Raw genomic sequence first — 20,296 nt, forward strand, 5'->3', positions numbered from 1 at the left:
TATGAGTAAGAACAAATTCATTTTTGGTGATGTCTTATCGCTCTCATTTAGTCTGTTTTCGTGAAGTCTCTTAAAATGAAGCAACAGCAGCAAAAAGGCTTCTCAACTTACCTACAGTATTTTAACTCTTGATGCAGAGGGATTCTCCAAACAATCAGATATTAAGCTAATTCCTGTATTCATCTGCCTAGAATTGGTCTTCACAAGCACAGCCTCCATTAAACTAAAAGGGACATTGATTAGTCAATATGTATGGATGGGAGGACAAACGAACCAAGCACCTGACAGCTTCAAACTGATGAAAATTACTCTAATAAGAAATCAAGTGAGCAACAAGACCAACATTCACTTAAACATGCGTCACTTAAGAGGTGATCATATGCCATGCAATAGCTTGGTACTGCGGTGGTAAAACCTTAGTCCTACGGCGTCTTCTTTAGCCTCAAACGAAGAGGAAAACAAGAGGCCTATGATTGGAGAGGAACTCAGTAACTGAGGGAAGAGGAAGGAAATTAAATTCAGCTAAATGTACATGTGAAAAGAGAAGACTCATGTATATGCACACCAAATGGTTTATGCAATTTCTTAGTAAAAGGTGCAAACTATTTGTGCACATTTCCTGCATCGTTACTTAGTAAAAGCCTCTTTTAGTTTAGCCTCTGGCACGAGCCTGATTAAATCACATCTATGTGTGCGAGTCTACGGACTACGTGCATGTGGTGTTTGGGACTGTGGCACCCTACGCTGGTTCAGATCATTCCTTTTTATGTACCTATCTGCCAACCCCCCCCTCCCCTGCCCTCCCAGCCGTCACCCATCATAACAAAATAATCAAATGGAGGAGGGGGCGGTCGAAGCCAGCCTCACCTACCTCACCTAGGATCCCTGTGGGCGAAAGTCACTTTAGAGTGAGTTGGATTTAGTGAGGCGTTTAACCCGAGAGGTATATGTATATCCCCAGTTTACCCTCCCACACCCACCACCCTCCTCCCACCCTCCCTCCCTCAGAGAGACACACAGGGTGCGGGGGGAAAGGGGGCTGTCCGCTGAGTGGAGGGTCAAAGCCGGTCACATCCCTCCAGCTCGTGTTTCTCCCCACAATCTGGGCAGTGCAATGAGTTCCCCAGTAACCCTCCCCTACATTAACCTGGGGAAAAGAGAGAGGAAAGAAATTAAAATCAGATACGAGAAACTGAAGAGCTTATATTAACTAGAGAATGCAATTCCTGAAGAAATTGCTAGTGGGAATGCTTTATGCTGAAAAACTGACGCTGAACGGCTATGCTGAAATGTTGTGTAAGAAGAAAGTGAAGAATTTAGAATGAAATTATACATGAACACTGGGGGCTTGAATGTGTGATAGAAGAAAAAGTAAAAAGGCTTGGAAAAGCAGCAGAATATTTGAACTGCTAACCTTTGAACTAACTTGATGGCGAGTGATCTGTCGCCATTGCAACGGCATTTGATGACACCCCATAATACGCTTAAGTGTGGATGGCTGCATCTTTACCAAACCGGTGAAGGTTTGGGCCGTTGGGAGCATTTTCACTGAAGTTATGAGAAAACCGTGTTTCATGGCAAGCCTTGCGTTACCATGGCAACGGCATTTGAAGAAAAAGTCACGTAGATGTCGTCACAGCTGGACTGTTAGCACATGCGAAGTTTCAGCACTTTGACGATTTTCATAAGGAGTTATAGCAATATCGTGTTTTACGGCGAGGGATGCGTTGCAATGGCAACAGCTTTTGAGGAAAACTCACAAATGGCACATAGACATGTTGAAGGCTGGACCAATAGCCATCATGAAGTCTGGTGCTGTTTTGACCATTTTCATGAGTTATTACGACAACATCGTGTTTTATGGCGAGGGATGCGTTTCCATGGAAACGGCACATGAGGACAACCCATAATTGACATAGAGCCATTGAGGGCCGGACCATTATCTGAAGTTTGGTGCCGTTTTGACCCTTTTCATAGGCGTTACGACATCGTGTTTTTTGGCGAGGGTTGCGTTTCCAAGAAACAGCCCATGTTGAGATCTCAGATTTGGCGTAGAGCAGTTGAGGCATGGACTGGTGATATACAAGCAAAGTTTGGGGGACGATCGGATCCATTCGAATTAAAGCGACATCGTGTTTTATGGCGAGGGATGCGTTTCCATGGAAACGGCATATGATTACACCCGAAAATTTACATAGAGCTGTTGAGGGCCGGACCATTAACCATTATCTGAATCGTGCCGTTTTGACCATTTGCATAGGTATCAAAGTTACGACAATATCGTGTTTTTTGGCAAGGGATGTTCCATTGGAGTTACAGCGACATAGTTTTATGGCGAGGAATGCGTTTTCATGGTAACACCACATTATGTGACATCAGATTTGATGTAGAGCTGTTCAGGGCCACAGTATTAATCATGTGATGTTTGGTGGCGTTCTGAGCCAACGACGTTATGAAACACCTGCGCTTGAGCCCAGAGATCAAAGGTTTCCATGGTGATGTGCAGTAATCCGTGAGAGGAGAGACTTTCCATTGTTCTGAATGAGAGATAAACCTCTTACATCTGAACGTTTTGTTGAAGAACCTTGACAGATATCGGTGACATTTCAACGCGTGAAGCATGTCAAGGACACCGAGCGTCTGAAGTGTGCTTTCGGGTCAATAATTAGACCCTCCAGAAAAACGCGATTCTGCAATCGCAGAATTTACCGCATAATCAGCAAAATGGCGCAGATTTTTAAAAGGCCGCATAATCCCCGCATTTTTCCACACAAAGTTGAGGGAGGAAAAAAGTTAACTCGACGTGACGTCATCAGCTCGCGCATCACAGCATTTAAACAACACTGTATAGAGTGAACGTGTGGCGCTCACACGATAGAGAAAACACCAAGATGAAAAAATCGAATCCATCTAATTTACCAACGAACATTTCTACTAAAGACCGGGCAAAAAGTGGGGGGGAAACTATTCTGCACCCCGTGCAACTGTGTGTTGGAGCATAAGAGAAAATCGACGGTGACGACCCACTTTGATTCATTCAAACATTCGAAAATGCTTTCTGCTGCTGCGGACAAGAAAGCCAAACAACTCACATTCACCGAGGCATCAACCTCCAAAACCCTTTCGAGGGCTACAAGAAACGAAGTGAGTAGCCTACAAGATTGAAGATGGTCAGATAACGAACGAGTAAATGAAAACAGAATGAGGCGGAGAAGTGTGTGTGTGAGATTAAAATAGCCCAATTGCTTTTACAATAAATAAACATTGAATTTGTTTAATTGAATAGTAAAGGGCTTTAACGTTAGTGGCAGGTTGTGTGTGAGAGAATAAATAAGACAGCCCAATATTTAAAAAAACTGTTATTCTTTTTTCCCGCATATTTCCGCATTTTTCGCAACTTCCCCGCAATTTCACCGCATAAAATCACATTAAAACCCTGCATGTTTAATCGCATAATCAAGGATTTTTGCCCGCGTTTTGCTGGAGGTCTGGAGTCTGGTCTGGAGTCTAAATAATGTGGCTTTTTTGGCAGATTAACTAAAGGTGTGCTGCTGTTGTGAGGAAAGATCAGGCTGAATTTACAATGGGCCTTAATAGAGACAAGTTGAAAGTTTTTGTCACTTCATGCCCTCAAGAGGCATTTTGTTTAATTCCTTTGCTTAATTATTTTTCAAGCTACGAGATGTTTTCCTACGTTTTTCAGGGAGTGTAGGGGTTGGGAATTATGGCAGGTTTAAAAGAAGGCGAATTTCAAGCTCTCCTGCACTCTAGCTGTGACATCACGCACTCTAAGCCTTAACGAGATGCGCAATACACACTCATGTTAAAGTCTGAAGAAGGCCTCTTTACCAAGGTCTGAACAATGTTTAATATTTCTAAAAGTATGAATCTGATTTTAAAAAAATGTGTAACACGAATAATGTCAGAAAGATGTGTAACATTTTAAAGTTGGAATGAGGTTTCTGAGTGAAAGTATGAAGGAGCAGTTAGCAGTTGAAGTTGCATGAAGACTTTTGAAGTCTGAAGAGTTTCTCCATTGACTTCCATGTTAAAAAATTGATGAATTATGGGATATATCCCTGGAATTATGAAAGTTATGAATGAGAAAAGTAATAGCCATCGATTCCCGATCGAGCTGAACGTTTTGATGTTTGAGCAGAGTTTCTGCGATTTGGAATGTGGGAGCAGAAGGTGCAAAATAACCCGGCGGAATAAAAATAATAAAGAATTTGTGCGTAGAAGAACAAGTAGTTGGAATGCGGTATCAGCATTCCCACTAGATTATGGGGGGGGGGGGGTTTGCTGGACATACCTAACAGGTTGGTGTCCTGTGTGGACGAGGAAGAGGTCAGGTTAAACGCCATAGCAGGCAGACAGGCGCTCCTTCAGCAGAGGTGGGAACTGCTCTGAGAACTGCTGCCAGTTCTCCTCCCCCACCTGGTCCTTGAAGCCATGCAAGATCTTGGAAAAGAAAAAGGAAACCAGTCATGGATGCCGAATAAACTCAGTAAATCAATATGTTTAAAATTGAGAGTTTAACCTGTTAACCCCTGTTTTTCAGGTCTCAGGCTCGAAAATGACATTCCCAGAACAAGTGACTATATCTTCCCTTTTAAAAAAGGGGTAAATGCAGTCTTTTTTCTCAAAGCAATGATAAACCTGTGAGTTGGATGTAAAAAAGTTAGAATCAATATAGATTTTTTTTTATTTTATTGTAAATTCAGATTGAACATAGTACAAAAATGTAAATTATAGTGTCCGTCCAAATCTTTTTTACTTAGTGAAAACCACCCTTGAATAGGTTTTTAAAATTATTAAGAAGCCCTGAGACAGTTTCGTGAAAAAACTACCCGCCACACCCGGATTTGGGTCCTCTCGGGCTTAACAGGTTAAAAGGACAGTGGTTTAACTTTTTTAAGAATTCAACTTAACAGGGTGCGTATTTGATCAACAAATTGTCATTTTCTTCCTCTCCCAAACTAATAAGTTGCACCCCTATAAATATGGGAAGCAACAAATTAACTAACTTTGTTATGAAATAAGTAGATAGCGATTAAACTGAATGTGAAAATACACCAGTTGTTTTATTTATTTACAAGCTGCTCTCCCTCCTCAAAACAGTAAGCTCTACACACACACTTCTCAGACTCAAAAGTCATCTGCACATTTTAATCAGATTTCGAATTTCTTTAAGGTGATCATCAGTGTGGCGAGCGAGCACTAAATTGAGGAACATTTCATTGAAAACATTAATCCTCTAACATGAGGTCCACGAGTGTAAAAATATGGGAATGATGGTTCTGCTGATGACGAGGCTCTCACCTTATAAAACATGTCTCTCAGGTCGTCCTTGGGGTTGACCCAGGAGGCCACAGCATCACAGAAGAAAATGAAGTCCTGGAGAGAGAGAAAATAAGTTAAGAGTAAATTCAGAGCTCAAATGAACAGGGTCAGGGGTGTAAAGTGTGATTCTGGATCAGAAAATATAGGAACATAAAGTATCATTATAAATCAATGAGCTGGGTGTGTCATCATTTCCAGAAAGGATTCAGCTGGACGTCCTCTGTAGTATCTACAGCTTTTATTACACATCTGCTCACCTGCACCACGCCTGCAGGGTTCACACCGATCATCACGCAGATCCCCCTGAAGGCCGAGTCCTTCTCCTCGTTATCTCGGATATTCCTCAACGATGTGCACCTGGGAAAGGGGGGTGGACAAAAGTGGAAGGTTTATATTTTGTCCCAATTACTTCCTTTTCTTATGCAAACCAAAAATAATTGTCTTTTTTTCTGAATTAATTAAAGTTCATACAAATGTATTGTAATAAGGGCTACTGGGATTCAAAACGGAAAAGTGAATAGTGTCTCATTTTAATATCAGTAAACTTGTGATTTCATGACATCAGAATGACAATAAACTCACCATGGTCTGATGAACTGCTGCAGCTGTGGCGCCACCTCCTGGGGACAGACGTAACCCAGTCTGCCGATGGTAATGGCTGCACACAGGAAGACAACACAAGTTAACTTCAACTCCCGAGACACTCAAATGCTTCCCAACGTTTGAAGTACACCCAACCTAAACTGTGTCTGACAGTGTGTACCTGTGTTTTCCAGCAAAGTCTTGGGTGTGTTGGGTCTGTTGATGATCTCTACCAGGTTTGGCAGAACCACGCCCACGTACGGCTGCATCTCTGCACCTAGAAGAAAATTGATTTAACACAGGTTAAATCACATATACTGGACTTGATTATTGAGCCCATGTGTTCTCGTTCCACGATAGGTGGAATGTATTTCAACTTTTAGAAACGTTCTGTCATGAGGAAAAGGACATTTTTCATGTACTAAAACAATGAATGGCAAAGTGAAAAAACATTGGCAGTGTGGTTTGCACAGACTTAAATGAAAAACACTCAACTGTGCCACTTAGCTAAACATCATTTAGCATATCTGGATCAGAAATTAAAACAAAATGCATCATCTTTTTTCAATATAGGGTTTTCATCATATCCAGACACTGGGCTTTATATTCAAATAAGCAGACAAAAAGGGTTTATTATTTAACAATAAGCACTTACCCATTTGCATGGCGATCTCTCCAATGGCCCAGGTGGCGTTGTTACACACCGAGATAAACTCTGGGTTCAGGTTGAGTCCCAGGATGGGCATGAACTCAGCTGGAGGGAGGACACGAACACACAGGTTACAATACGAACAGAAAGACATCCAGTCACTTTTACACTACACAAGTTCTGCCTTTACAACTTCATGTATGATTTACAAACTGCTCTCTCCCTCCTTGAAACAGCAAGCTCTACACACACTTCTCAGACTCAAAAGTCATCCGCACGTTTTAATCAGATTTCGAATGTCTATAAGGTGATCATCACAGAGTGTGGCGAGCGAGAACTAAATTGGGGAGGAACATTTAGTGCTTGTATAAAAGTATTTTACAGAGATTAAAACAGTCAATAGGCACTTTCACACCGGAGTACTTTTCCCAGTATAGTTCCGAAAATTTGCATTCACACCAAAAAAATAGAACTAGAACTTAGTTCATGAGAATCTTTTCAGTCCCTGGTAGAGAGCAGGTACTTTCATGGGAGAAAAAGGTTCCCATTTCTGATTGGCTGGGCGGATTGCAAACCATGCCCAATAAAACCTTTTTTCTAAGTGGAAACTTTTTTATGAAGCCGCCATTTTATTTGCTGGCATTAGCATTATTAACATTAGCCCCAGCACACAAACGGAGAGAGACCAACTCATGGCAACACAAAATAAAACGTGGGAGCGGTGAAGATGAGGAGATGTCGGCGTTCTGACTATTTACTCTGAAGGCTTCAGTAGAAGCTGCTGGGAGTCCCAGCAGCTTCTACTGAAGCCAGTCCCTAACTCCGGGGACTTCGGGTGGCAGTGAACCGTGAAGTTGTTTGCGGCCTGGCCTGCCAGTAAAACCAAAGCAGAAGTGACGTGAGCGGCTTCATTTGCCTAACCCTCCCTCAGGGACTTATTCTGGTGTGAACGCGACCTTTCAGAACTTAAGAGTTCTGATGAACTAAGTACGGCAAAGTACTTGGTGTGAAAGCGCCTAATGCTGGTAACGGCTGATAGCCAGATAGTAGAGGACAGGCGTTGTAATGGCAGTGTAAGTCAGTGCTGTGATGAAACACTCACCAATGCAGGGCTTAACATGCAGGAAGCACGCCTTGGTGAGATCCCCCAGCAGAGCGAAGGAGCTTTGCCTCACCTCGGGCATCGTGTCCTGCAACAAACAGACACTTTAGTGTTATCCTCAAAAATAAATAAAAGTTCCTGTAAATTTTTGGTTGACTTTTTCTCCGTTCAACACTAGCCCCCAAAGCCTCGGCCAGCAGCAGGTCAAAGGCTTCTGGTTTACCTCTATTATTTCTCGAAACATTTTTTCATGTGTCGTCAGGAATCTTCTAAGATTATATAATTCTGGATCAGAAAATATAGGAACATTAGGTATCATCGTAAATCAATGAGCTGGGTGTTTCATCATGTCCAGATGCAAGAGACTATTTAGCAGATACTGAGCCAGCAAGATGACAGCTGCTCTCCTAGGTATCACATTTTTGTATTCAGTGTTTTTCTCCATTCATAAAAAGAGAGAAACGAGAAACCACTGGCTCATACCTGCATGCACTGGAAAAGCAGAGTCATGATGTTCGATCGGGACACCAGCTGTTCAACACTAGCCCCCAAACCCTCGGCCAGGCCGCTCAGCAGGTCCAAGGCCACGATCATAAAGTCCTTATCAGGAGCTTCATACTGGTCTGGATGCTGGTTGTACATCTGTTCAGACAGGAAGAAACATTAGAAGTGTGGTTTGCACAGACTTAAAATGGCAGACACTCAACTGTCCCACTTAGCGAAACATAATTTGTTGCATATCTGGATCAGAAAATATAGGAACAAAAAGTATCATCTTGTGTCAATGAGCTGGGTGTTTCATCATATCCAGGTACTGGGCTTGTTTTTGGTGAATGCAGCCATTTGTAAAACATTTTAATAGAATAAATTCCCAACAATTTTGTGTGTGTTGCAGTCTCACCATAGCTTGAGCTAGAGTCTTCTGGACCAGTGTGACACAGCGCTGATAGACGGGCTCACAGTAAGGCAGGAAACCACTCTGCAGGGCGGTGGCTACTGAAGACAGACACTGGAAGAAATACAGTTATAAACAATGTTGTCTGGGGTTGTATGTCTATGTCAACCAACTTTATCAAAGGCATCATTTGTTAAACTCCTCGTTGGTCTGAAAGAGATGTTTATAAGTTTCTCATAGGAAAGCATTCTGTCTGTTCTGAACTATGGAAAATGTTAAAGTTACAGAGAAAGCAAAGAATTGAAAACAAAAGATTGGTTGTCCAACAACTAAGCTTTTATATCTGGATCAGAAAATATAGGAACAAAATGTATCATCGTTTGTCAATGAGCTGGGTGTTTCATCATATCCAGACAGTGGGCATTAGTTTTAAAGTGCATCCATTTGTATAAAAACAATACATAAAATGAAAGATCACCAATTAGTCGTTAATCATGGGCCAGGAAAATGTGACTGATTTAACATAAGTCACCTATAGTGCATGTATCGATATATATATATATATAAAAAAAACTTCTCACCTCTAGTAGTGGGAAGAGATCCTTGTCTTCGTCTTTCAGCTCGTTCCACTTGGCAATAAGGGGGGGCATCAACTTCTGAATGTACTCCTGAAAATGGAAAAATAGTATGATGTGAGATTCCCTTTAGTGTGAAACGTATGTATGTTCTTGCACGTGGTGAAGAAGTTACGGTGCAGGTATAGATTTCGGGGGCACTTACAGGCTGGTTGAGGTGGTGACCCACTGAGTCTGCCAGGGTTCCTATGGCATCGTAGAGAATGAGGAGATTCTTGTGCTGGTACTTCCCAAAGGCAAACACCAGTGTGTCCAGGATGAAGCTCAGGTAGGGCACCAGCTCTGTGCACGCCTCCTCTTCCAGGGTGGCAAACGCACTGAGAGAAAAGAGAGGGGGAAAACATCAATATTTACCGTAATTTTCGGACTATAAGGCGCACCTGAATATAAGCCGCAGCAGCTAAATTGAATGATTTGTACATATATAAGCCGCACTGGACTATAAGCCGCAGGTGTTTTAATGTTTAATTACTATATGTAAGGGTTCGTGCACAGAGGGGATTGTCGGGAAAGAAATGGCTGTTTGAGGAAGCTCCCATTTATTAACATTTCAACAAACAAGTTGCATATTTGCATAACGTATTCAAGTGTTAGCATTTAGTGCAATAGTAGCTACAGAACATGTGCTGTGTAAACTGTACTGTATCACATAGCGTTTCAGACACACACACTTTTCAACTTTCAAACTTAAACGGTGCGCTCCCAGCGCACGTACCGGCAGTGATCTACAGCAGTGGTTTTCAACCAGTGGTACGGGGACAAACTGTCTCGCTCTCGTAATGTCTGTCTGTCTTGCTCTCGTTCTGTCTCTCGTACCACTCTCGGTTCCACTTTTACGCGCTACCTGTCTCACTCTTTTCCGGCCTCCAGCTTTTCCTGCTGGAGCCCGCCGCTTACAGGTGGGGGGCGCGGACCGGCCATAGAGCCCATAGAGTTAAAGGTGGTGGACTGTAACCTGTAAAATCCATAGATTTAGGAGGTCCCCTAGTGGCCGTTAGCTGTAAAATCCATAGATTTAGGAGGTCCCCTAGTGGCCGTTAGCTGTAAAAATCCATAGATTAGCCGCACCGTTATATAAGCCGCAGCGTCGAAAAATGGGGAAAAAGGCGCGGCTTATAGTCCGAACATTTCGGTAATCTTAAAATATAGTTCTTAAAGAGATTTATACAAGTTTATCATAGGAAAGCGTTCCATCCGTTCTTGACTATGGAAAATGTTCAAGCTACAAAGAAAACAATTATGGACAAAGTGGAAAATGTTGTGCCATATCTGGATCAGAAAATATAGGAACAAAATGTATCATCTTGTGTCAATGAGCTGGGTTTATCATATCCATTTTTCAAATCACATCTCAAAACATATCTCTTCACACTCGCCTATCCACCCTGATCATTATCCATCACACATCCTGTTTTATTCATGTTATTTTTTTATATACCGCATTGTCTTGTTTATGTTTCTTATGCTGGTGTTATGTATTGTGTATCTTGTTGTGTGTTTGTACGGCGACCTTGAGAGCCTTGACAGGCGCCTATATAAAATAAATGAATTATTAAAATGGGTAAAAAATAATAATCATTGTTTATCAGTAAGCTGAGATTTGAAAAAGGGAATGGGAAGCTGCTTACCTGCAAGCGGCCTCCTGCACCCTCTTGTTGCTGTCCAGGATGCGTTTAAGAAGTTCTGTCATAAGGGGTTTGAGGTAGGAGTCGGGGGGCTGGGAGACCACCCAATGTGCATAGCGACTCAGGGTCCAGCAGGCAATGGAGCGCACCAGGGCCTTTTTCTCACATAGACACGCGATAAGGTGAGGGATCAGCTCTGGCAGGTAGGCCACCATGCCCTGCATGCAGCCTGAGGAATGAAGAGGGGCAACACATTAGATCATTTACGTTTTTAAAGGACAATAAGCCGAAATTTTACCATTACGGAAATGTATTAAATTAAAGATCCTGAGCCTCTGGTTTACCCTAGTTTATTTCTAGAAACATTTTTTCACGTGTGGTCGGGAATTTTCTCAGATTATATAATTCTGGATCAGAAAAAATAGGAACATTAGGTATCATCGTAGATCAATGAGCTGGGTTTTTCATCATGTCCAGATGCAAGAGACTATTTAGCAGATACTGAGCCAGCAAGATGACAGCTGCTCTCCTAACTATCACTTGTTTGTACTCCGTTACAAATGTTTGAACCTGTTAAGCCCCGAGCCTGTTTTCCAGGTCTCAGGCTCGAAAATTACATTCCCAGAACAAATGACCATAACTTCACTTCTAAAAAAGGGGTAAATTAATAATCTTTTTTCTCGAAGCAATGATAAACCTGTGAGTTGGATGTAGAAGACTCAGAATCAATCTAGATTTTTTTTTTTTTAAAGTAAATTCAGATTGAACATAGTAAAAATAATAATTGTGTCCGTCCATTTAGTATTAATGCCATTGAACACAACTTTTGATCAGAATAACAGCAAAAGGTGAGCATATCTCCGTTTTTTGCTACGTCGTGTGTTCTCTGTATTTGCTTCCCCTGTCGCGAGTTCTGTTCGCTCAGTGATGATACGTATATTTCTAGAATCTGTGGAATCTCAGCTTGCTAGCAAAGCTTGTTTGTGCAGATCCGATAAGTATATCGATCGATTTATACCTAGAGTTATGTGCTAAGTGCGTTAGCATTTTTTTGCTCAGGGCTCATTTAGATGCTTCCTGTGAGACTTGTGTTTCGGTAAAAAAATGTCATATCATCAGTTAGCTTAGTTTCTTCCCGTTAAGAGAGTATGACACATTCATAGTTTATCACATTTTAAGATGCCCTGAGACAGTTTCGTGAAAAAAAAGCCCGTTAAGCAAGTCCTGTCAGTCTTACCCTCAGCTATGGCCCCCAACACCAGGATGCCAGACTCCTTGATGACCCAGTCGGGGTGGAAGAGGAGGCCTTTCAGCAGCGGCAGGAGGTGGGGCAGCAAGTCGTCACGGAACACGTTGGCGAGCACATCCAGCGCTGCAGCTGAACACTTTCCTACATTCAAAATAAAATTACATCATCATTCTTAAACGCCCCCCAAACTTTGTTTTACGTGTGACTTGACATGAGAAGATTAAGGCAGGAACCCACTCTGCAGGGCGGTGGCTACTGAAGACAGACACTTGAAGAAACAAATATAAACAATGTTGTCTGGGGTTGCAAGTCCATTTCAACCAACTTTATCAATGGCATTGTTTGCTAAACTCCTTATTGGTCTGAAAGAGATGTTTACAAGTTTCTCATAGGAAAGCATTCCACCCGTTCTGAACTATGGAAAATGTTAAAGTTACAGACAAAAGAATTATGGACTAAGTGGAAACTTTTGTGCCATATCTGGATCAGAAAATATAGGAACAAAAAGTATCATCTTGTGTCAATGAGCTGGGTGTTTCATCATATCCAGACAGTGGGCATTAGTTTTAAAGTGCATCCATTTGTATAAAAACAATCAATAAAAACAACTTTTTTTAGGTTGGAGTATGCTACAATTAGTTGGTTTTTCATAGAGATTTGCACAAACTATTTACTTTAATTGAAGTTAATTTACAACGTGCTGAAAGAGTGGAAAACTGTAGGAAAGAAAACGATATCAATTTAGACCTGAACTCGGACAACATGTACAGTCAATCAGTAAATGGCCCCTTATTCACAAGTTGGCACGTTTCAGGAAATATATTTCTCCGTCACTTACGCAGGTTCCAGTCAGACAGCGTGTCGTCGTCATCATCGTCATCGTCATCATCGTCGTCATTGTCCTGCTCACCCTCTGCTCCTTCGTGCTGCAGGGTGACGGTGCGTGACTTGTGGAATCTGGGCTTGATATCCTGATCGCTATCCGGTACCGCCTCGTCCTCCTCCTCCACATCGCCCTGTGTAAAAAAACATCATGATTTATTTTAGCCACAAATGCTATACTTTATTTCAGCATAGATCATTTTTACATTGAGTATAGTCATTGAAAATTGAAATGGAGAAGAAATAAAACCGCGTAGCACAGAGCTTTGTCAAATCTGGATCAGAAAATATAGGAACATAGTGTATCATCGTGTGTCAATGAGCTGGGTGTTTCATCACATCCAGATGCAAGAAGGACTGAAAAGTCCAACTCTATGGTGGGGTAGCTCAGCAATCATCCAAAAACACTATAGGGTCATAAGATAGTATATGAGCATTGTGTAAAACAATAAAAAGAGAGCTTACCTTTAATAGTATGATGTCTATCTCTGAATACTTCATCCCATTGACCAGGATAGGCGTCAGTCTATATCAAGAGGAGAAAATATATTACGTGCTTGGTTAAAACATCCGAGAAATCTCATGTACAAGTTTAAGAAGTGGCTAATTATACTTTTATTTAATAGTTTTTTTAACTGAGTCTACAGTAAAACAGAGAAACTAGGGATGGGCTGTTTAGAATGGAACACAATACCAAAAAAAAAAAAAAACAATCAGGTGATTGTTGTGAATTCAAACTTTTATAATCATGAAAATAATTGCCGTTCATTTTAGTGACATTATGAGTTAGGATGACGGATCAGAAAATATAGGAACATAAAGGTATCATTGTAAATCAATGAGCTGGGTGTTTCATCATGTCCAGATGCAAGACTGACTTATGCCATGTTAACAGGAAATGTTGCCTCGAGTCTCTTTAAGGATAATATTGTACAACAATTATGTTGGCCAGAGGAATGGTGACATGAAAGGTTGATATCGTTTCAAGCCTTCACAGAACACACACGACATCAACAGTAGTTCTACTCACTGCGCCAGGTGTCCGGACAGACTCTCCTTACAGATGGGCTGCTCAGCCAAAGTCAGCCAGAACTCGCAGGCCTCCAGAGCCACGTTCTCGTCGGGGTCCTGGGTTCTCTGCAGCATGTACTGCAGGGGGTGAGAGAAATATGCATTTCAGATCGGAAAGTGTACTATTGGGCAACATCCTAGAACAAAGCCCTGGCAGATCTGGATCAGAAAATATAGGAACATAAAGGTATCATTGTAAATCAATGAGCTGGGTGTTTCATCATGTCCAGATATAAGACTGACTTATGCCATGTTAACAGGAAATGTTGCCTCGAGTCACTTTGCAAGCTTGAACGTAGGATCATTTCTGCTTATCATATTCCATTGAGACACTTTGCTTCAATTTAACTTCTCAGCAGCTTAACATATGCCAATGTCTGCTGGTGCAAAATGCAAATGTGTGTCCTTGCATTGACTTTATATGTAATAGAGCAGCGAAAAACGATTCGCTTTGTGTTTTTGGGAACATACCATTAAAGACATTTTAAATGGAGGTACACAGTTGATTGAGGAAATGTCCAACGATTACCTGGATGATGCTGTGCATGTGTGGGATGAGGCGGTCGACGCGGACCTCCAGTAACATGACGAGGGCTCGGCACACGTTCTTTCGAACCTCAGAGTCCTCATCTGCTGCCAGCGCAAAAAGACTCTGTTTTTGGGGGGGGGAAATAACACGTTGGTATGAATAAATACAAAAAATCTAGAGAAAGAAAATGTTTAACAACGAAGCAAACTCTACTTTCTCTGGACTGCTAATCAAACGCAGCAATACAGTCAGATCAACCTTCAGCTATGCATAGAGCCTTAGCAAATCTGGATCAGAAAATATAGGAACATTAGGTATCATTGTATATCAATGAGCTGGGTGTTTCATCATGTCCAGATGCGATATAAACTTAAAAGTACAACTGCAAGTTTAAATGTAAAAAGCCTGTTATGGAAAGGCTCTCCCAGGTGAAAGATTACTCCCATTGCCATCCCAGTCCTGTATGTATTTGTCATACAGTGAAACTGAAATGTTTGACAGTAAACCTTCGTAACACTCAGCGTACCTCTATGAATGTGTCGATGTTGTCCATTAGGGCCTGGGCTCTGCCGATGATGAACTGGTTCACACAGGCGATGGCATGAGACCTGCAGGGACATTAATAAAAAGTTGAGTCACTCAGAGATGGATTAGTGATAGTTTGGCAGAATGCATAATGTGACAGCTCAACAACCTATGGCAAAAGCAACATTAGGATTGGTTTGAACTTGTATGAATGTATTTAAAAACACCTCATCTTGCATAGGGCATGTTTTAGTGTGAGCACAAAATTATTAATTTGTGCTTTTGAAAATAAAGAGTTAGATCACAACAATGCGGCACAAAAAAATGCTTGAGTCGGCAATTAACTATTAAGTTGCACCTCAGTGTGATTTCTAAAGTGATAAAAGGGTGATATCTGGATCAGACAGTATGAATACGAACACCTTCATTGTAAGTCAGACGTTATATTGTGCATCACATCCAGAAAATAATGACAAACACCAATCAGAGTGAGCCTCTTTCCCTCCTGTACCTAATCTTGGGGCTGCAGTGCTTGAAGAACTGGAGGAATTTGGGGATCATAATGTTGAGAGGTCTGTTCAGAGCGTCGCTGTCGAGCAGCTCCGAAGAGTCCTCGCAGATCTTCTGCAGTGCTCCAAACGAGCCCTGAGACACGGACATACACAGAGAGGCTGTCAAATCAAACGCAAACATACAGGGACACAGAGGAGAGAGTGAGACTGCATCATAGTATACAACCAAAGCACTGAACACAATTCATTTAAGTCACAAATGCTAAACTTTGTCTCAGTCAGTTATTTTTCACAATGGGAATTTATAAATGTCTCAAAGACTTAAAGGTGGGGTAGGTAAGTTTGAGAAACCGGCTCGAGATACACTTTGTTATATTCCATGGAATGCTCTTAACATCCCGATAGCAATGAATATCTTAAGTGCTTTGACAAAAAAAAAAACATCTGTGGAAGCCAAGGCGCTGTAAAAAGCGCGACCAATCATCTGAGCCGGCCCGGCTAAAGTAACTGGATGGCCTACCTGCCTGTCAGCCTTCCATCTGTGCACAAACTTATCTCGTGCCCTCATTGGTCATGTGCGCGTCGGATGTGTTGGAGGAGGAGCTCTGTAAGGAAGTGGCCGATTTTTTTCGGCTGTGTATTTCCAAATTCTAGCGCACTCGAGCTGGTTTCTCAAATTACCTACCCCACCTTTAACTAAAACAAAAATAAATGACAGTCGGAAGTAGGAGCTGACACATAAAAAGAAGAACAGAGATTCAATTAAATATCACTCTTGAGCAACAAGGCTGAGCATTGGAAAATCTGGATCAGAAAATATAGGAACATTAGGTATCATTGTAAATCAATGAGCTGGGTGTTTCATCATGTCCAGATACAAACAACCAGCCTTTCATTGGTTAAAAACAAAGGAAGAACACAGCGGAGCAGCATGGGTGCAGACCTCGCAGGTGTTGTAGTCCTCTGAGTTGAGCAAGTTGCAGAGCTGAGGCAGCAGCTCAGGCCATGTTTGTAGCTCTCCTTTGGAGGCAATGGTAGTGATCAGGATGCCTAGAGGAGCGAGAGAGAAACGTGGGATGGCAGACGTCAGATAGAGATTTATAGTTTACAGGATGCAGAGCGGCTGCAGCTGCTCTGGATCAGACAGTATGAATACAAAAACCCTTCATGTGCATTCAGATGTTTTAAATGTTTTTATGCATCATCTCCAGAGGGCAAGGGGAGGAGTGTGAGTGTCGAGGGAAGCTAGGCCACAAAAATAATTTCATATCACACTTCAATAAAACACAGACAAAACAAAAAACTCACCAATGGTAGCACGAATGAGCGGCGAGGGGTCGCCGATGTTGTTGAGACATTCCTGTTTGATGAATTCAGCAACGGTTGGGGGGAAGTTCTGGTAGTGGGCCTTAACATTGTTCTTCAGTATCAGACCGCTCAGAGAGCGAGTCGGCTCGTCTGCGGAGAAAATAAACAAAAATAAGTTTAAATAAAGTCGAGGGTGGTTAACAACCCATCAACAAAATGTGTCTATATTTAAGAAAGTTGAATTTAGGATTTTGCATATCTTTCCCTGATAATACCCCTTTTGTTTTTTTATTATATTGGGCTGTCAGCAGAGCCTTCGTAAATATGGATCAGAAAATATAGGAACATAAGGTATCATTGTAAATCAATGAGCTGGGTGTTTCATCATGTCCAGACACTAACAACCAGGCTGCCGGCCATATGACTAATTGACTTAAGTCTTAGTCGACTAACACTAAACAACCAATCATTTGTCTGATCTGGGGGGGGGGGGGGGGGGGAGAAGCCCCACTTTTCCTAATAACCAGTCAAGATGCAGAATAGATAATATTCCTGTCGAGATACCAGTTCTACCTAAACTCATACAATCAAAGTTTTGTAACAAGTGTAAAGTAGATTCTGTTGCATTTCTAAGAACAATTTAAAGACAAAAGGCCTTTCAAAACAGGAACAAAAAAAATAACACCATCACAGCTGCAAAATTGACTAACTAGACTACAGTACAAGTGTGTTCAAAATGGCAAAAAAGATATCTGGGTCTCACCTTCAGTTTTGAGTCGCGTGAGTACAAAGATGAGATAGTTGTTGAAGTCGGGGAATTGGTTGAGTTGTTCAAGTTTCTAGCATGGCAGTTAAGGATCATTTCAAAATGAATTTTCAAGTCATGTGACTATCCTTTGATCTCTATACCAAGCAATGTGTTTCACAACTGAACAATATTAAAATGGTTTGTAGAACTACAAGTTCCTCCCTATGGAAAAAAATACTTATGCAGCTGATGCAAGTTTCAGATATAGGAGCTCCAGTAAAATCCTAAACATGTGGATAACCTTCAACTCTGATAACATGGCAGTAGTAAAAACAAATAAAGAACACTGTGCGGGTTAAAATCCCTTTGCACTAGCACTAAAAACATTGATGTTATTGGACAGGCAGAAAAAGAATATTGAAAACTAGCTTTATTAACACCCAGATTGCAGTGAAGTAGGATACTTGTTGGACAGCTCTCTGTGTGACTGTGTTGGGGGATTGTGAGTCTTTGAGCAGTTGGAGGACCTGCTGAAGTCCCTGCTCATCTGGCTGCCACTCCATCCTGAAAAACAAACGTGTACAAAAACCAATCCACATGAATGTATTTCTATACACATAAAGAGAGTATTCACACAATATAAAATGTTTACATAGAAGTAGTTAGTGGTTTTTGGATCAGACAGTATGAATACAAACACCATCACTGGCAGTCAGATGTTTTTTTTAATGCATCATCTCCAAAAACTATGTGGATGTTTAGGAAATACTGAAGCAATTATCTATTTTATTATGGCTTTTAGCAGAGCGAAAAGAGTACGAATCAAATTTGTTTACAACGACCCAAATATTTGTCCTTCCAAGGACTACCTCTCCTATGGGTGCATTATGACTGACTGAGATCGCATTGCAAAATAAATCACGTATATTTGATTTAAAAACCCAAATCAGAAACTGAAAAAGATTCCATGCGATTTTTTTTCTTCCAACAGGGGGAACAGTAACATACAGGTCAACTATTACAAAAAAAAGTTTGGCTACTTTTGATGACATCTTTAGTAATCACTTCTAACACAATTTGGCTCTATGAAGACTTTTTTTTTTTTTTTTTTAAGTCATTGCAATACTCTACTAAAAAGGGTCCATGTTTAATATAAAATGTTATAACTAACAGACCCTTCTTTGTGATACATGTTCAGTCAATCAACCAGTTTACTAGATGATCGAAGAAGAAAGGGAATAGCCTATGGGCATGTGTAGGAAGAAGTTGCACATGTTGTAGAGACTTTTCAAGCCACTCAATGAAATACCTTTCTTTAAAAAAAAAAAAGGGGGGGGGTCAATTCTTAATATATAAAGGTTATATAAACCTCTGCAGACCCTACTTGGTGTCACCGTTTCGGTCAGTCAATCAGTTCCAAGATGATCGAAGAAGAAAGGGAATAGCCTAAGGACATGTGTAGGAAGAAGGTGCACATGTTGCAGGTTCAAGGCGGACATAGGGGCCTACTAGTTAGCTACGGGCTAATTTTAAGAGACAAGAGCAGTGCGGAAACGATAGGCCACACAAAGTGCCAGCCTGCCAACACATACAATTATTATTTCACATCGGATTGTGGCACACACAAAAAACAGGTCACTAGACAACACGACTAGCTAAAATCTTTGTGACCCGGCTTAGCCGCTCCAAGTTAATCCTCCCCCACCCCCGCGCCACCCGGTCTGCTGGTCTAAGTTAGAGAAACGCTTTGTGTCTCAATATCTTCCCTCTACATTCCACACCGTGTACGTGGATGGGACACTAGCGATTTAACAGAGGAGTGGTATTCATCCGGGTTTTAGAAAAGTTGTCGCGAAATAAGTTAGCTATGTAGCTTTAGCTGGGCCGCCATGTCCGGTCTATAGCTCGCAGTATGTGTGGTTTAAACCAATTAACGCATATTTGACTGGCCTGGTTGGCAATTGATAAGCATATTGTCGGTTATCCTGAACATATCGGTTGTTAACGCACAGTTTTAGACGCCTTTACACAGTTGTCTTGGTGCTGGTAAAGTTGCCCTTCTTGCTCGGGCCTGGTCGACAGGCGCAGCCCCCGACTGGTCACAATGTGCCCGGCATAAAAACAGAAAAATACCACAGTCTGCTATCAAAATGAGGCCCTGTACCACCTTGTATGTTAAGAAGAACACAACACCTAAATGTTAAAGTACGCCATTGCGTTCAATACGTGATTCACAGCCAATACTGGGTTCACATTTGGTGAACACGTTTTGGCAAGCTGGCGTTAGCTGCTAAGCCTTGAGCGGTTTTCAACTGGCGATGCTAATGCTACTAGCCTGGCTATGTAACGGACACTTGATATTTGTTGTATCTGAAAACCTTACCCGATAAAACGGCCTCGATGTTAAATGTCTCTAATATAAATGTTTTGTTAAAGTACAAGCAACATACTCTACGTACAATATTTAGTTGAAAGTTGAGTTTTCGTACTGGGCCGCTGTCCTCCCCTGCTTCGTAGCGGTTCCTCTTGTTCAAATGAGCACACCGATTGAAATTGACCTATTGCGGCTTCCGTTTAGTACCCATTTTCGCAAACTACGCGAGATTACAGATTCGCTTTTTCAAATGTTTATGATAATGAT

At 41.5% G+C, this 20,296-nt stretch overlaps 1 protein-coding gene across 4 annotated transcripts in view; it reads right to left on the minus strand.

Annotated features, from left to right (window-relative positions):
- Window positions 1-20,213, minus strand: part of LOC307015373 (transportin-2-like) — a 38,655-nt gene extending 18,442 nt beyond the window's left edge. For 2 of the 4 annotated variants that reach the window (XR_013801492.1, XR_013801493.1), the window contains exons 1-23: window positions 20,115-20,213; window positions 18,120-18,219; window positions 17,671-17,746; window positions 16,908-17,057; window positions 16,543-16,649; window positions 15,599-15,732; window positions 15,089-15,170; window positions 14,563-14,685; window positions 13,993-14,111; window positions 13,428-13,488; window positions 12,919-13,096; window positions 12,069-12,221; window positions 10,835-11,060; window positions 9,352-9,523; window positions 9,153-9,239; window positions 8,578-8,685; window positions 8,160-8,318; window positions 7,677-7,764; window positions 6,581-6,679; window positions 6,107-6,202; window positions 5,926-6,001; window positions 5,601-5,700; window positions 5,323-5,397 (exon numbers count right to left, since the gene is read on the minus strand). Coding sequence is in view for 2 of the 4 variants with exons in the window: in XM_079643923.1 (XP_079500049.1) it covers window positions 4,354-4,461; window positions 5,323-5,397; window positions 5,601-5,700; window positions 5,926-6,001; window positions 6,107-6,202; window positions 6,581-6,679; window positions 7,677-7,764; window positions 8,160-8,318; window positions 8,578-8,685; window positions 9,153-9,239; window positions 9,352-9,523; window positions 10,835-11,060; window positions 12,069-12,221; window positions 12,919-13,096; window positions 13,428-13,488; window positions 13,993-14,111; window positions 14,563-14,685; window positions 15,089-15,170; window positions 15,599-15,732; window positions 16,543-16,649; window positions 16,908-17,057; window positions 17,671-17,746; window positions 18,120-18,218 (2,676 nt within the window). In the remaining 2 variants the exon portion in view is untranslated. Of the gene's footprint in view, window positions 1-1,008; window positions 1,148-4,312; window positions 4,462-5,322; window positions 5,398-5,600; window positions 5,701-5,925; window positions 6,002-6,106; window positions 6,203-6,580; window positions 6,680-7,676; window positions 7,765-8,159; window positions 8,319-8,577; window positions 8,686-9,152; window positions 9,240-9,351; window positions 9,524-10,834; window positions 11,061-12,068; window positions 12,222-12,918; window positions 13,097-13,427; window positions 13,489-13,992; window positions 14,112-14,562; window positions 14,686-15,088; window positions 15,171-15,598; window positions 15,759-16,542; window positions 16,650-16,907; window positions 17,058-17,670; window positions 17,747-18,119; window positions 18,220-20,114 lie in introns of those variants that run through there. The other 2 variants (XM_079643923.1, XM_079643924.1) reach the window with 2 other exon arrangements.
- Between the last annotated feature and the right edge of the window lie 83 nt (window positions 20,214-20,296).

The sequence above is a fragment of the Notothenia rossii genome (genome assembly GCF_949606895.1).
Source record: "Notothenia rossii genome assembly, chromosome: 8".
In the NCBI taxonomy this organism is placed as follows: Eukaryota; Metazoa; Chordata; class Actinopteri; order Perciformes; family Nototheniidae; genus Notothenia; species Notothenia rossii.